Source organism: Nicotiana sylvestris, chromosome 2 (genome assembly GCF_000393655.2).
Source record: "Nicotiana sylvestris chromosome 2, ASM39365v2, whole genome shotgun sequence".
Classification (NCBI taxonomy): Eukaryota; Viridiplantae; Streptophyta; class Magnoliopsida; order Solanales; family Solanaceae; genus Nicotiana; species Nicotiana sylvestris.
This window is the reverse complement of record NC_091058.1, coordinates 203687878-203702741: the sequence shown is the minus strand read 5'-3', so window position 1 is coordinate 203702741 and position 14864 is coordinate 203687878. Positions and strand designations below refer to the sequence as shown.

The 14864-nt window shown below is 35.1% G+C and overlaps 1 protein-coding gene across 5 annotated transcripts; it reads right to left on the bottom strand.

Annotated features, from left to right (window-relative positions):
- Positions 1–4399: 4399 nt before the first annotated feature.
- Positions 4400–10210, bottom strand: LOC104239937 (telomere repeat-binding protein 5-like). 5 transcript variants are annotated; one of them, XM_009794685.2, is made up of 10 exons: positions 10136–10210; positions 8627–8841; positions 7783–8530; positions 7490–7690; positions 7338–7397; positions 7131–7240; positions 6801–7042; positions 5930–6256; positions 5717–5780; positions 4400–4948 (listed from the first exon to the last, which is right to left on the bottom strand). In XM_009794685.2, exons 2-10 carry the CDS (start codon positions 8705–8707, stop codon positions 4778–4780), a joined length of 2004 nt encoding a protein of 667 aa, XP_009792987.1. In that variant the 5' UTR covers positions 8708–8841; positions 10136–10210; the 3' UTR covers positions 4400–4777. The 5 variants fall into 5 exon arrangements, with proteins under 5 accessions (XP_009792987.1, XP_009792985.1, XP_009792991.1 ...); XM_009794683.2 differs by having other exon boundaries at positions 8627–8838; XM_009794689.2 differs by having other exon boundaries at positions 7161–7240; positions 8627–8838.
- Between the last annotated feature and the right edge of the window lie 4654 nt (positions 10211–14864).

Genomic DNA, 14864 nt, shown 5'->3' with positions numbered 1-14864 from the left:
TAATTACAATTTAAAAAATTAGAATTTTTACATTCATATGCCATATAGTAAACTATATTACCCTCCATGCTTAACTTTTAATATAATTACCTTCTATATACCTAATTACCATTTATGTACCATTTTAAGATTTTAATGGTATTAATTAGTCTCCTAATTTTACTCAACCGTATATTCCCACTCTCCCAAGTTTCTCTCTCCAAATCCCCACGATTTCCTCTTCAATCACCCACGATTTCCTCTTCTAAAACCAGCGAAAATCTGTAACCCCTCCACCATTGACAACCATTAAAAAGCTTTGAAGCGTTGAATTCGAATTTAGATTTTCAAAAGACATTGTTTGTTTGGATTGGATGTTGTTGCAAAGAATTGAGAATTCTCTCTACGTCTCTCTCTATCTCTCAATCCCAAATTTCAGTAATATAAGAGGAAAGGAAAAGAGAGCAGCAATTCCACTATTGACAGCCATTAAAAAACTTTGAAGCTTTGAATTCGAATTTGGGTTTTCAAAAATCATTATTTGTTTGGATTGAGTGTTGTTGCAAATAAGTGGGAATATGGTTTAGAGTTTATATCTCAATTTTGAGGGGTTTTGCTGAAGATTAGACTTGGTTTTGGCTGAATTTCAGATTGAAGCTCGAAGAAGAAGAAGACATGACATACATTATATTGCAGAAATTGTAGGAAAAATGTATTCTATTGTTTTTTATTTTATTAAAGTTGAAAAAACAAAAACTTAGGATCATATCCGCTATGTATAACTGTTCGCGAAATAAACATAATACAATTTTTATACAATTTCTGCAATATAATGTATGTCATGTCGTCGTCTTCTTCTTCTTCTTCTTCTTCTTCTTCTTCTTCTTCTTCTTCTTCTTCTTCTTCTTCTTCTTCTTCTTCTTCTTCTTCTTCTTCTTCTTCTTCGAGTTTCAATATGAAATTCAGCCAAAACCAAGTCTAATCTTCACCAAACCCCCTCAAAATTGAGATATAAACCCCAAACCATATTCCCAATTATTTGCAACAACACCCAATCCAAACAAATAATGATTTTTGAAAACCCAAATTCGAAATTCTCTAATCTCCCATAGCTATCCTAATTCCCATTCAATTATATCATAATTGAGATTTTGGACATAATTGCGTTTGTTGCAGATAAATTGTAGAAGATTTAGTTGGTTTAGATTTGTGAAATAAAAAAAATGATGAAACATGAAGCAGGATCGTCCCATTTTGGTTTTCTAAGAAGTTAACTTGTCAAAGAGAATTAAGCTGTTGAAAAAAAAAATTAGAACTCAACTAATATGTGAACTGAGATAAAGAGAAGATTTCTTGTTAATTGATTTCAAATTATACCACGAAAATGAAAATCTCGCCAGCATTTATGGTTTTGCGACTCTAGGTTTCTTGATAATTGATTTTGCTTGAAGCTTTCAAACTCTATGAAGGAAGAAAAATAAGGAAGCCTACAACTACAATAATTTCTTATTTAATAAATTGTCTATATTTTGTAGAAATATTATTAGCATAGCGGGTAATATGCAAACTATGAACATATCTGGTAATATAGTTTCCTATATGATATAGGAAAATTTCCCTTTAAAATTTTGTTACATAGTGGCCTAACACAGTGCCCCACCCCATGCCCAGCCTCTTATTAAAATGTTTTCTACACGTGCGAATCCAGCCTTCTTTTTTTTGGTTTTTTTTTACCTCCCACCATCCCCATTTTTTATAGTTTAAAATTGACGGTGTAAAATATATATATATATATATATATATATATATATATAAACACTTATAAATATTAATTGGTAAGCTGATGAAAATATTAATTAATATTATAAATTAAACAATACAACAACAACAACAACAATAAAAAAACCCACTGTAATCCAATAGTGGGGTCTGGGAAGGGTAGCGTGTTCGCATGCCTTACCCCTACCTTGTGAAGGTAGAGAAGGTTTTTATGATAGAACCTCGGCTTAAGAAACACTAAATAAGAAGCAACCAACAATAACAAAACAAGAAAAAAACAAAGACACTATGTGTAATAACAAAGATCTAAAAATAAGAAATACAAGAATACTACTAACAATATTGGTAAGAATGACACTATATGGAATAACAAAAATCTAGAAACACAAAAATATAAGAATAATACTAATACTACTATTAAGATTAGGAGAAACTCTTGACTACCTATCAATCTATAATCCTAATTCTCGACTTCCACACCTTCCTATTAAAGGTCATGTCCTCGGTAAGCTGAAGCAATGTCATGTCCTACAAATCACCTCTCCCCTATACTTCTTTGGCCTACCTCTACCCTTTCCCAGACTTGTCATGGTCAAACTCTTACACCTTCTAGCTGAGACATCGAACCATCTCAACCTCGATTCCTATAATTTGTCTTCCACAGGGGTCACTCTCACCCTGTCCCTAATAACTTTATTTCTAATCTTATCTTTCCTGGAATGCCCGCACATCCATCTTAACATCCTCATTTCTGCTACTCTCATCTTCTGGATGTGGAATTTCTTGACTAGCCAACATGCAGCACTACACAACATATTCGGTCTAACTACCACTCCGTAGAACTTGCCCTTAAGTCTTAGTGGCACATTCTTATCATACAAAATACCAAATGCGAGCCTTCATTTCATCTACCCCGCTCCAATACGATGTGTAACATCCTCGTCAATCTCCTTGTTGACTGGGATAACAGACTCAAGGTACTGAAACTATTGCTTTTGGGAATAACTTGTGTACCAAGTTTCACGTCCACTTCTGCTTCATGTGTACTTGCACTCCAAATATTCTATATTCGTCCTACTCAACTTGAATCATTTAGACTCCAGGGTCTTTTTCCAAACCTCCAAGTGTTAACCCCTCCCCCCCAAACGTGTCTCGTCAATCAACACTATATCATCTGCAAATAACATACACCATGTCACCTCTCCTGGGATGTATCACGTCAACACATCCATCGCCAGATCAAATAAAAATGGGCTAAGAGCTGATCCCTAATGTAACCCCATCAATACTGGAAAGTGTTCCGAGTCTCCTCCCACAGTCCTCGCCCCAGTTTTAGCACCACCGTACATATCTCTAATCATCCTAGTGTACGCTATTGGGATGCCACTAACCTCCAAACATCTCCATAGAACCTCCTATGGGACTTTATCGTAGGCTTTCTCTAGGTCAATGAACATCATATGAAAGTTTTTCTTCCTCTCCCTATACTATTTCACCAGTCTCCTCACAAGATGAATGACTTCTGTAGTCTACCGCCCCGGCATGAATCCAAACTGATTCTAAAAAATAGACACACTTCTCCTCACCTTCCTCTCCACCACCCACTCCCAAACTTTCATAGTGTGACTCAACAACTTCATACCTCTATAGTTGTTGCAATTCTAGACATCCTCTTTATTCTTCTATATCGGGACCATCAAGATCCACCTCCATTCATAGCATCTTCTGCGTCCTAAAAATAACATTAAATAATCCACTAAGCCACTCCAAACTTGTCCGACTCGCGTCCTTCCAAAATTCTACCGGAATCTCGTCCGGCCCATTCGTTTTATCCCGAGTCATCTTCCGCATCACCTCCTCAACCTCCTCCACCTTAAAGCGCGATACAAAAACCAAATCCTATTGGCTCTCTAAGTACTCCAACTCACCGAGCATGATGTTCCTGTCCCCATCCTCGTTCAAGAGTTTATGGAAATGTGTCTACCACCTAAACCTAATAGACGCCTCATCCATTAATACTTTACCTTCCTTGTCTTTAATGCACCTCACTTGATTCAGGTCCCGAGCCTTCATCTCTCTAACCTTTGCTAACCTATACAGTCTCTTGTCACCGCCTTTACTCCCCATCTCCTCATACATGCACCCAAACGCTGCAGTCTTAACCATTGTGACCGCTAATTTTGCCTCTTTCTTAGCCTTTTTATAGCACTCCCTATTCCTCCTCCTCTCCTTCTCGACTGCGCTCTCCACTAGTTTCAAATATGCTACTTTCTTAGCTTTCACTTTTTCTTGGAATTCTTTATTCCATCACCAGTCCCCTTTGTGGCCTCCCGCGTATAAATTCGTGACCCCTAACACCTCTCTAGTAGCTTCCTTAATACAATTCACCGTCGTGGTCCACATATTACTCGCGTTTCCACTACCCCTCCAAGTCCCATTAGACACCAACTTCTCCCCCAACTCATGAGCTTTGTCCTTAATCACGACTCCTCACTTGATCTTGGCTTGACCAATTGCCGCTCTCTTCTTCCTCTTTCTTTTAATTTCCACTTTCTTTTAATTTCCAGGTCCATTCATCTGTCTAAAAAATAATAATGTAGTCATGAATAAAAAAAATTATGTAAAAGAAGTGGAGATTCACTATAAGAAACTGAAACCAATCAAATAGGCCACTACAAAACAACTACATCAATTTTCTCCCTTTCTATTACACAAATTGAACAATAAACCACAATTGCCAAGATAAGAATTTCTTGTAAAAAAAAAAAACCCAACAAATTAAGCAAATTACAAAACCCCCATCCAAAAATTTGTGTTAGCGAGCACTTTATTTTCAAACATGTACAAGTGCGAACCCCAACTTCCTTGCTAAATGTTATTTAACTAATTTACTTCCCCTGTTCATAACCGTTACACTTACAAAATATTATTATTAACAAATCAAAAAAAATCTCCAAACCCCATCTACCTACTTATATTTCTCCAGTTTCTGCAGCCAGTTTATCCTTTACAATCTTCTTTAAAGCAAAAGACGCGTCTCTGATTGATGTTTCATATGTTGCTTAGCTTGTTTTTGGGACCAGTAACCATGAGCAATGAGGACCCTATCAAGGAGTTCCTGAGGCACAGGCTCACCTCTCCTTTGTTGAGGAGATATTCTTGCTGTGTGCACCAGTGTTTTCCATTTGTCCTGAAGAATCGTGAACACGAACTATCATGCAATTATTAAACATAAGGAACAAACTTAATTTTCAAAACGATAATTGCACAACTAATCAAGCCAGCTCGATCGAGCCCGAGCTTTGACCAAGCAAAGCCGAGTCACGTTGAGGTTTGATTGAAACCAAGCGGACCGAGCCCCAAGCCGGCTCGGCTCTTTGCCCAGACCTAATCAAGAGGATAACTTATAGAAGTAACTTCATTTCCCCTCTTCTTTCTCGCTTATTCATAAAATAAAAGGGCAGCCCAGTGCACAAAGCATCCCACGTTTATGCAGGGTCCAGGGAAGGGCCACACCCTAAGAGGGTGTGATGTAGGCAGCTTATTCATAGAATATTTTTTTATTTATTGTTGGAGATAGAAAAAGACTTAACATAAAACTTGAGATGCAATATACAAGTACGGTCATAATGCCAAAATCAGATGATTCTTTTTAGCTGCAAAGATCATCTTATCGTTACCTGTTTAAGGAAGCAACAAATGGAAACTTCATACTAGTAAGACTCCTCACAATTCACATTTTTAAATGTGGAAACAATTAACTAGCTAAGTGAGAAAAGAAGCCTAAGATAGAAACAACAACAACAACAACGACCCAGTGAAATCCCACTAGTGGGGTATGGGGAGGGTAGTGTGTACGCAGATCTTGCTCCTACCCCGAGGGGTAGAGAGCCTAAGATAGAAACAGGTGGGAAAATATTAAGAGTAGTCGAGATGCAAGAGAACTGCAGTTTTGTACCTTTAAATCGACATAGGTTCTGTGTTTGGCATTATCAAAAGCTCGCATTTTGACATCACGCCACCTATAAAGTTATAACATAAAGCGGCCACAGGATTAATAAAGTCAGCATTTCCATACAACTATTCAGATGATATCAACTTAAGCGAGTATAACTCATTTATGCTGCTGTGAGCTCTACACATTTCAGAGGTGTGGTTTTAATAAGTATACCTTCCAGTTCCAAGCTTCTCAACAGCTTGAACAAGTGCTTCCACTTCAAAAACAGAAAACGGTCTGCGGATTCGACGTTGTGCGGTATCAGATCGCTTGGGCTTTCGCATTGGAACTGCAGCCAAAGCTTCTGCATTCACTGCAGCAACCGGAACCAATGCTCTTGAATCTGCAGCATCTTTCTCCATTGAGGCATCAGGAGGGGATGGAGCTGAATCATGATCGCTTTCAATGAAGTTATTCAGATTTGTTTCCGGATGATCTGAGAAGGCATTATATGTTCCCCGTCGTATGCCATTACAAATTACAGTAGGAGTAGGCGGGCCCCTGATATGACGTATAGGACAAAATAATCAACACTTCTGATTCTAGACCGGTTTAGCAAGACTGTTTCCAACAACAATTACGCCTCATTCCCAAACAGAGTTGGGGTCGGCGATATTAATTCTCACTTCTTTGCTCAACTCATATCATCATCATGCCAAAACAAAATAATAGTAGTGGTGAAAATAAGTTAAAATATATATAGCAATAATAATAAGAAAATAAATAATAATAGTATTAAAAGTTCTCTAACAAATTTAACTGTGTTTCCAACTTGGATTAAAAAATTAAAGACTCCACAATAAGCACCTGGCAGTTTCCACAAAAGACCAACAGCAGATATAGAAAGCAGTTGGAGATTTTAACTACATAATTACGACATGTATACATTTGCAAATATAACTCATTGGTAAACTGAAAGCAGCACCAGTCTCATAGAATCACAATCCTACAGCTAATTGAATACCGAATTAAGCTAGTGAAAGACCGAAACTTAAGACCACAATGTAACTAACGCCAATTGGAGCTCATTTAGCATATGAAATACCTGGTTAGTGGTTGAAGTGTGTCACAAGGAAGTACACGAGAATGGCTTTCTGGACCTAAAGTTGAGGAAGCTCGAGAGGGATTAGGCTCCAGGGTAAAACCCAAAGCATCAAGTTTGTCATCATGAGAAATTCCAGCCTGCAATAGGGTCTTGTTGTCATCTCTAACCTTCTTACCCTGAAAAACTACACCAATGTGCAGCCCACCGCCAAGTATTGCAGTCACTGCTTCCATTACGGTCCTCTGCGGAAGAATATTAAAAGCATAAAGAGTGAATTTCTGTGTTGGAATCTGGAAAAAACCAAGACTGCCGCAATACTGAAAATAAAACCTTATTTAGGTGAATAATGCTTGTACATGCCTTTAAAGAACCAACAGTTGCATTTTCTGGAATCTCAACAAAAAGCTCAGGAACTCTGAAAGATTTGATCTTGAGCTTCACTGAGAAAAACATCTTTGTATAATAAGAAATTCTACAAATGACAAACAGCTAGGAATACAAAAGAATCATTGATTATTCCAGAGAAAGCCTTCTCACCATGGGAATCACTAGACGTACGAGCGCCTCTGGAGATTGATGTCCCAACTGCTGCACGGGCTGTTAGAAAGTCGACGCGAGCAATTAATGAATATGATTAATGTGCATGTCTATTAATGCAGGCAAGATTTCAGAAGAGAACAACAAACCACCTGAAGATGCTAGACTATAACCGGCGGCATCTCTATTTAAGTCTTTTGTTGGAGAACTACATATTCTATCACTACTCCCTCCATCAGAATCAGAAAACGAGTTACAATAATAGAGCTTTCTTTTCTTGAAAGGAAAATCCCTCTGAGACCTTTCGCTCTTGTAGTCATTTTTCCTGTTGTACACATGCCTTGTTTCAATATCTGCAGAGATTCTCAATATGTCAAATTCCAGCAAGTTAAAACTGAAGGTCAGAACTAAAAAAAAAAAAAAGAATTAAAAAAAAAACACTCACCAGCATCTTCAAATTTAGGATTTACGTCACTTAACTTCCTCATCCTAAAATTTCCTACACGTGGTGTTGGCCTGAAGGCCTTATTTCTGGTGCTCGGTTGAGCGCACCCACAATAATTTTCGTCATCATCTTTGTTAGTTAACTTTACATCATTCCGGATCACCGGAAAGGACCCAAAAGGAACATGGTCCGTAGAAAGAGATAATTTTACAGTATTGTCCGAAACAACAAGATTTGTAGGTTTCCTATCCCAAAGATCAGGAAAGTCTGAACCGAAAATCTTTGCATCATTTGACAGATCAATTTTCATTTGCTTTTTACTTTCAGCGCCTAATGTACAATTAGAAAAATGTCTAAAACCAGATGCCTCCTGCTCAACTTTAGTAGAACAGTTCCTGGTTTCATTTTTGCTTTCACAATTTATGAATCGCTCTGCAGAATCCAACTTCTCCGAGCAATCAGAACTTGTAATTACAGATGCTTGTCCAGATAACGTATCCTTCGATTTGCTTAAACAATGATTTACAACAGGAGCTTCTGAGACAATCGGAGAAATGAAGAACCCCCGCTCTCGAATACCTTCATTATAAAGATTTTCCTTTAAAGATGTATCTTCATCCTCTTTAACGGTGTTAGTAGAATTTGGAGTGCTTTCTCCTTCCAGCAGTAACTTCCCAGCTACGGTAGTCAACAAGTCAAAAGCACACATTTTGTTGCCATCAGATTTCTTCCTAATATTGCCCCTTCCCTAAAAAATTGATAGTGAAATAAGATTAGAATTAGTACATCAAGCCGAAATAGTGTAAGGCAAAATAATTTCATTGGAAAAGTGAGGTTACGTTACCCTAGCTGATCTGGTAGCTCGAGGAATAGGAGGGACCTGATAGCCATTAAATCCATAATCTAACCTCTTATGCAACACCATATCTCAGAAACCATAGGACTAAACATTCAAAAAACACAGCAGCCTTTGATCAACTTTACAGTATAAAAACCTTATATCTATACATCACCGGTCAAGCGCGCCAAGTATTCCAACTAATCTAAAGAAGAAACCTGCTGGATCACAAATCTTGAATCAAGACATTGAGGTAAAAGTATTGGAAGTTAAGCACGATGGTATAAAGAAAATCAGGGAACAAAAAAGGAAACACAACAGAATGCATCAAAGCACAAAGAAAGTCGATCAATCTTAGACTTTTAATCATAACTACAACTAAAGGTAAATTTCAACTGAAACTGTAAAATTTTAACTATGAGGGCTGAAAACATACAAGAAAAGTTCTGATCTTGATTTCATAATTTAAAAAAAGCTATTCCCTCCAATTTCGTGTTCAAGCTATTCCACGCATTAAATACACAAAGGAGAAGTAAGTTCTCAAAAAGGCACTGGGGTTGTTTAGATTGAAAGAATCATTGGATCAGAGCTACAAGAAAAACTTTCACCTTCATTATGACAGAAAGAAATATGTTTAGATTGAAACAAAAAAAGGCGTTAACGTACTTCCAACTCTTAAACCATTTCAGGTAGAGGAGGAAAAGAAGCCTGTTGGTTTTTAAATAAAAGAAAAAGAATAGAGGAGCAAAGAAGCCATTTTCTCATATACAAATTAAAGTAAATTATACAAATCTAAATGAAATTAAAGGGCCAAAACCCCTCACAGATAGCACCTCAAAAATCCCAACACAAAGATTGGAGGAACAATTAAGAAAAAAGAATTTAAAAAGTTGATATAAAAAAGAAAAAGCAACCTAGGAAATCCAGAATTCATTTGAGAAAGATCAATAGATCTAATCTAAGACACACCCTGATTTTGGGGACCAAATTCTGAAAGAAGTTAGAGGAAAGGGAAAAGCTTTAAGGTGAAGTATTCTTGAAATTTTACTCCAGTTTCTTTAACTTAAGATTTTCTAACAACCCAACAAAGGCTATGAACCAAAGGTTGGAACTTTATGCAAATTATTAGAATAAAATAAATGGATCACATCACCTTAAACCAACCAAACAAGAAACAAATAAATCACACAACCTTAAAACAGCCATATTTTTCATCAAGAACTCACCATGTTCTTACAATTTAAATGCAACAAATGAAAATGGCAGAAAAGTTCAACAGCCAAACAGAACAAAAATCTTGATTGCCAAATACCCACACAAAAAAATCTATAATATATATTACAGAAACTCCACAATAATTCCCTTCATAATCCCACAATTTCCATGTCATAGTTATCCTTACAATATTTAAATGCAAGAAATGAAAATGGCAGGAAAATTCAACAGCCAAAACTGAAAAAGAAAATCAAGAATTCAAAAATATCACATAATTATGATTTTTTTTTTCCCACTTACTTAGTAACCAAATATTGTGAAATGCAAAAAAATTTCTTCAACCAATTAATTCTTTCATGGCCCAAAAACCCTCTGAAAACCACCTAAACATTGCCTAAAACCCCAGTTTTTTATACACTTTGACACCGGTGACCGGAACTGTCGGTAAATACCGGTAAGTACACTGGCAATAGCAGGTAACTGGTGAAAAACTACCAAAAGACCGGTTCTTTGCCAAATGGTGGGCCCATACGAGTTCTGCTAGTTTGGAAGATGATGCCACGTGGACGGACAGACGGATCGGTTGGTTTTGGTTGGCTTATACACGATCAAATAAAATGTTGGGTGAAGGAATTTTCTTGTTAAAGTTTTTTTTGTGTCTTCTAAATTGTCCCTTCAAGTACAATCCGATAAAATTGGAACACAAAAATTTTTCATTTTATTTTCGTATAAATTGTGGGGTTAGTTTTTTTTACAATTATATATATATATATATAGATATTGCTTTGATTAATTTAGATGCGTATCGTATATAATTTTTTTAAGAGGAAAGCATTCCTTACCATTAAATTTTTATTTTATTTTTTGAGTTCGAACTCGAGATCTCTAATTAAGAATAAATAGATTTTATATATCCCAAAATATCCTTTAACAATACTAATATATTCCTATGGGATCAAGAAAATAGTGAATTTAAACGAACCGATGATACTACGTAATTACGATTCAAATTGTGACTTTTTAAGTAATGAATTATCTTCCGGGGGACTTTGATTGCAATCATAGTTAAATAATTTCCTTAATCAAAGATCAATCTATTTAGATACTATAAAGAATATTCTTTCTTTTTTTCGGTTTACTTTACTTGATTTTATGGCTTTTTTGTGGTTTATAATATTTAATTTTTTTAAATATCAAAACTGGAATTAACTTTTGTTTTTTAAAATTGCCCTTAGAATAAAGAGACTAGAAGTATTTGTTATATTTCCAATAAACAAATTAAGATTAATATTAAGGGCGGACTTATAGCTCTAATTACGGAGCACGTGAACCTATAGTCGTACCGTAAGATTAAGTATTTTATATACATATTTTTTAGAATTAGTCTAATATAATCTGTTGGCGCACATGATACAAAAGATTGAATGAGAAACTTGCTTGAATATTGGGTTATTTACTTTGAGGAACAAGGATTAATTCTCACTTAATATAATTTTTTTCTACTTTTTTTTAGTGGTGCAATCATGTTCAAGAAATTCTAGATCCGTCTCAGATTAATATGGTTAATTTTATCATTAATTAATGCTAAAAAGTGAATTCATTTATAAGAGTATAAATAATCAAAAATTAATTAAAGTGGACCAAAGAAATTAGATTTAAAAAGGGTAAGTCTAATGTTTATTTAAATGAAAGTGAATTAATGCTTGAAGCTATAACATATGTTTTCAAGTGATTAAAAATAAGCGGCAATGGTTTGCGTCACATGCCACGTGAGATATCATGTTAGTCCAACGTGGCATCAGGAATTTCCTTTATTGGGCACTTTTGCTCTAACCATTACTACCTCAAATTTTTTTGTCCTTTAAAAAAAGTAATGTTGATAAGTTCAGTGGCTAACGGAGAACCGAAGATAAATAACGGCGTTAAATTCGGGAAGAGTTCTTAACCTTACAAAACAAACGTTAATAAAGTGACAGTTACAACGTCAAATTACATGTCTGTTCGTTGTCGTGTATGTAATTGTCTAATTGACACGTGTGTTATAAAAATAAAAAAAAACGACAATTCATAAGCCACTTATCGCAACAAAGGTGGTCAACGGTTTTCGGAAAGCCATGGGTAATAACTTAGTAGGCGTTTGCACATAGGAATTGTAAAATTCCCAAAAAATATGATATTTTTTTTCAAATAAAAATGGTATTTTAAATTTAGAGTTATTTTTGGACATCAATTTGGGTTATTTTTGAAGTTTTGTGAGTAATTTGAGTGAAAATTTTGAAAAATAATTTTTTTTTTGAGTTTTTAAAATTTTCGAAAATTTTCAAAATGCTTCTTCAGGTGAAAATTTGAAATTTTATGAACAAACACTGATTTTGAAAAAAAGTGATTTTTTTTGGAAAAAAGGAAAAAAAAATTATATGTCCAAACGGGTTTAGTTGTGTATAGTGGTGGTAAAATGGTTAAAAGAAAACAGTTAACCACCCATATTATCTATTAAAAATGAGTTGGATAATGAACTTTTTAAAATCGGGTTAAATATGGATAAGAACAATATTATCCATTTAGAAAATGGATAACCAATAAGTTTAACTTTTACATTTGTAAAGCTTCAAATTAGGGGTTCCCCAAATTTGGGAGATTAAGATTTCTCCCAAAAGTAATCATATTCAAGAAGTCATGGATAATATGATTACCCAAATCATTCGCCGGTTAACCCGTTTTTTATCTGTATTAAATATGGATTGGGTTTTTATCCGTTTTTCGTTACCCGTTTTTAACCCGAACATATCCGACCCAACCCGCCCGTTTGCCACTCCTAATTGTGTAATTATTTTCTTAGTAATTTCATACCCTAATAATTATATGGTATAGTAATTACAGTGATATATTTGTTTGTCAAAACTTAATTACAATGTAATATTCACTATCATATTTAATTGGACAAGTGTAATTACATAGTTAAATAAATATTTTTTAGCTTAACCTGTCGAAATATATTCGATAAGTCTAAATTAATAAATAATATCTTTAAAGTAGTAAGTATCTTTTAAATAAATATTATTATTAATTAAATGAATTAATTAAAATTGCAATAACGATTTATTACTAACTCATTAATGTGTGATAAATACATGTATATATAAGATATGCTAGATATTAATTATAATCAGGTATTTAAACTTTATTTTAAAATCCTAAGCCGATAGTCTATCGGAAACAATATCTCTACTTTTCCAGGGTAGGGTTAAGGTCTGCGTACACACTACCCTCCCCATACCCCACTTGTAGAATCTCACTAAGTTTATTGTTATTATTGTTGTACTTTTAAAAATAAAAATATTAGTAATTAATATCCAAAATAATTATTGGTATCTTGACTATCTTTTAAATAAATAACATCTTAACTTAAAATAATTACTAAAAGTTTCAACTATGAATATAAAATCTTTATCAACTCATACAAGTAAAATATAGAATTTATGATTTGTTGTACTTTTAAATAGTAAAAAGATAAAATGAGTTTAAAAGGTATTGTTTATTAATTAGTATTTGATATTAATGAATTGAAATAAAGCTAGTAAAATACGAAATTGTATTTAACAACTAAAAAAAATTAAAAAATAGAAAAAAGAAGAGGAACAATATGAGCGCGCTATAAGCAACAAGTTGGAAAGTTAAAAGATGAGAATAAGAGAAATCGAAAAGAAATATGACGAGCACAAAACACAACAAAAAATTAATGCTCGTTAGTTAAAGATGGTATAGCAAAATATCGTCTCTACAGGGATTTGATTTAAACAATGTTGGAGTAGTTTCTGGTTAATTTCTATTTAGGAGGATAAACACTTGAGTTAAATGATTAAGAACCATATTAACTACTAAAATAAAGCAATTGACAATTGACGGCAAGGAATTAGAGATTCGCAGAGTTGATTTCTTATCAATGTGAGGAATAAGATTTTGATAGGATAGGTGCAAAATAGCTATTTGAGATTTAACTCTAGTTTAATTCACTCTAATTGTAACGACCCGACTGGTCATTTTGAGCAATTGCGCCCGACTCGGTAGTTTGAGATCTCGAGCAGCTTCATATTATATGTATCGACTTGCGTACATGATTGGATTTTGTTTCCAGATGATTCAGAGTCAAATTGGAAGAATGAAACTAGTTTTGGAAGCTTAAATGGTGAAAATTTGACCAGAATTGAACTTTTGAGTAAAAGACCCCAGAATGGGTCGTGGGTGATCTCAACAGCTTTGTATGGTGATTTTGGACTTAGGCGTGCGTCCGGATTCGGATTTGGAGGTCCATAGGGTAATTTGAGGCATTTCGGCAAAAGTTGAAAAAGTTGAAATTTGGAAAATGGAGAAGTTTGACCCATAGTTGACTTTTGTGATATCGGGGTCAGAATGCGATTCCGAGAGTTGGAACAGCTCCTCTATGTCATTTTGGACTTATCCGCAAAATTTGGCGTCATTCCGGGTTGATTTGATAGGTTTCGGCACGTGTTTTGAAAGTTGGTAGGTTTGAAAGTTCCTAAGTTCGATTGTGTGATTCGTGTTTTCGGCGTTGTTTGATGTGATTTGTGACCTCAAGCTAGTCCATGTTAGGTTATATAACTTGTTTGTGTGTTTAGACGGAGTCCCGGGGGCCTCGGGTGTATTCTAGGTGGGCTATAGGCCATTTTCCCGTTGTTTGGACTGCTGTATTCTGCTTCTGGTGTTCCTTCTCCGCGATCGCGAACAGCCTTTCGCGTTCGCGATGTATTGCTAGTTATTGCCTCTTTTTCCTTCATCGCGTTCGCATAGAAACTCCCGCGATCACAAAGGTCTGCTTTCCTCTGCTTCGCGTTCGCATCCATTACCTCACGTTCGCGTAAGCTCCTGCCATTGTTCATCGCTTTTGCGTCCCTTTTTTTCGCGATCGCGAAGGGCATTTCTTGACAGCTTTGATTCTCTTTTCCGCGATCGCGACCCAATCTCCGCAATCGCGATGCATAAATCCCTAGGCAGAATAAATAGTACTCTA

Coding starts and splice junctions, on each gene's coding strand:
- LOC104239937 (XM_009794685.2), bottom strand. CDS start 8,707: ATGGTGTTGCATAAGAGGTTAGATTATGGATTTAATGGCTATCAGGTC. Junction 7,691..7,782: donor TCCTAAATTTGAAGATGCTG/GTGAGTGTTTTT, acceptor GAATCTCTGCAG/ATATTGAAACAAGGCATGTG. Junction 6,257..6,800: donor ACACTTCAACCACTAACCAG/GTATTTCATATG, acceptor ACGTCATATCAG/GGGCCCGCCTACTCCTACTG.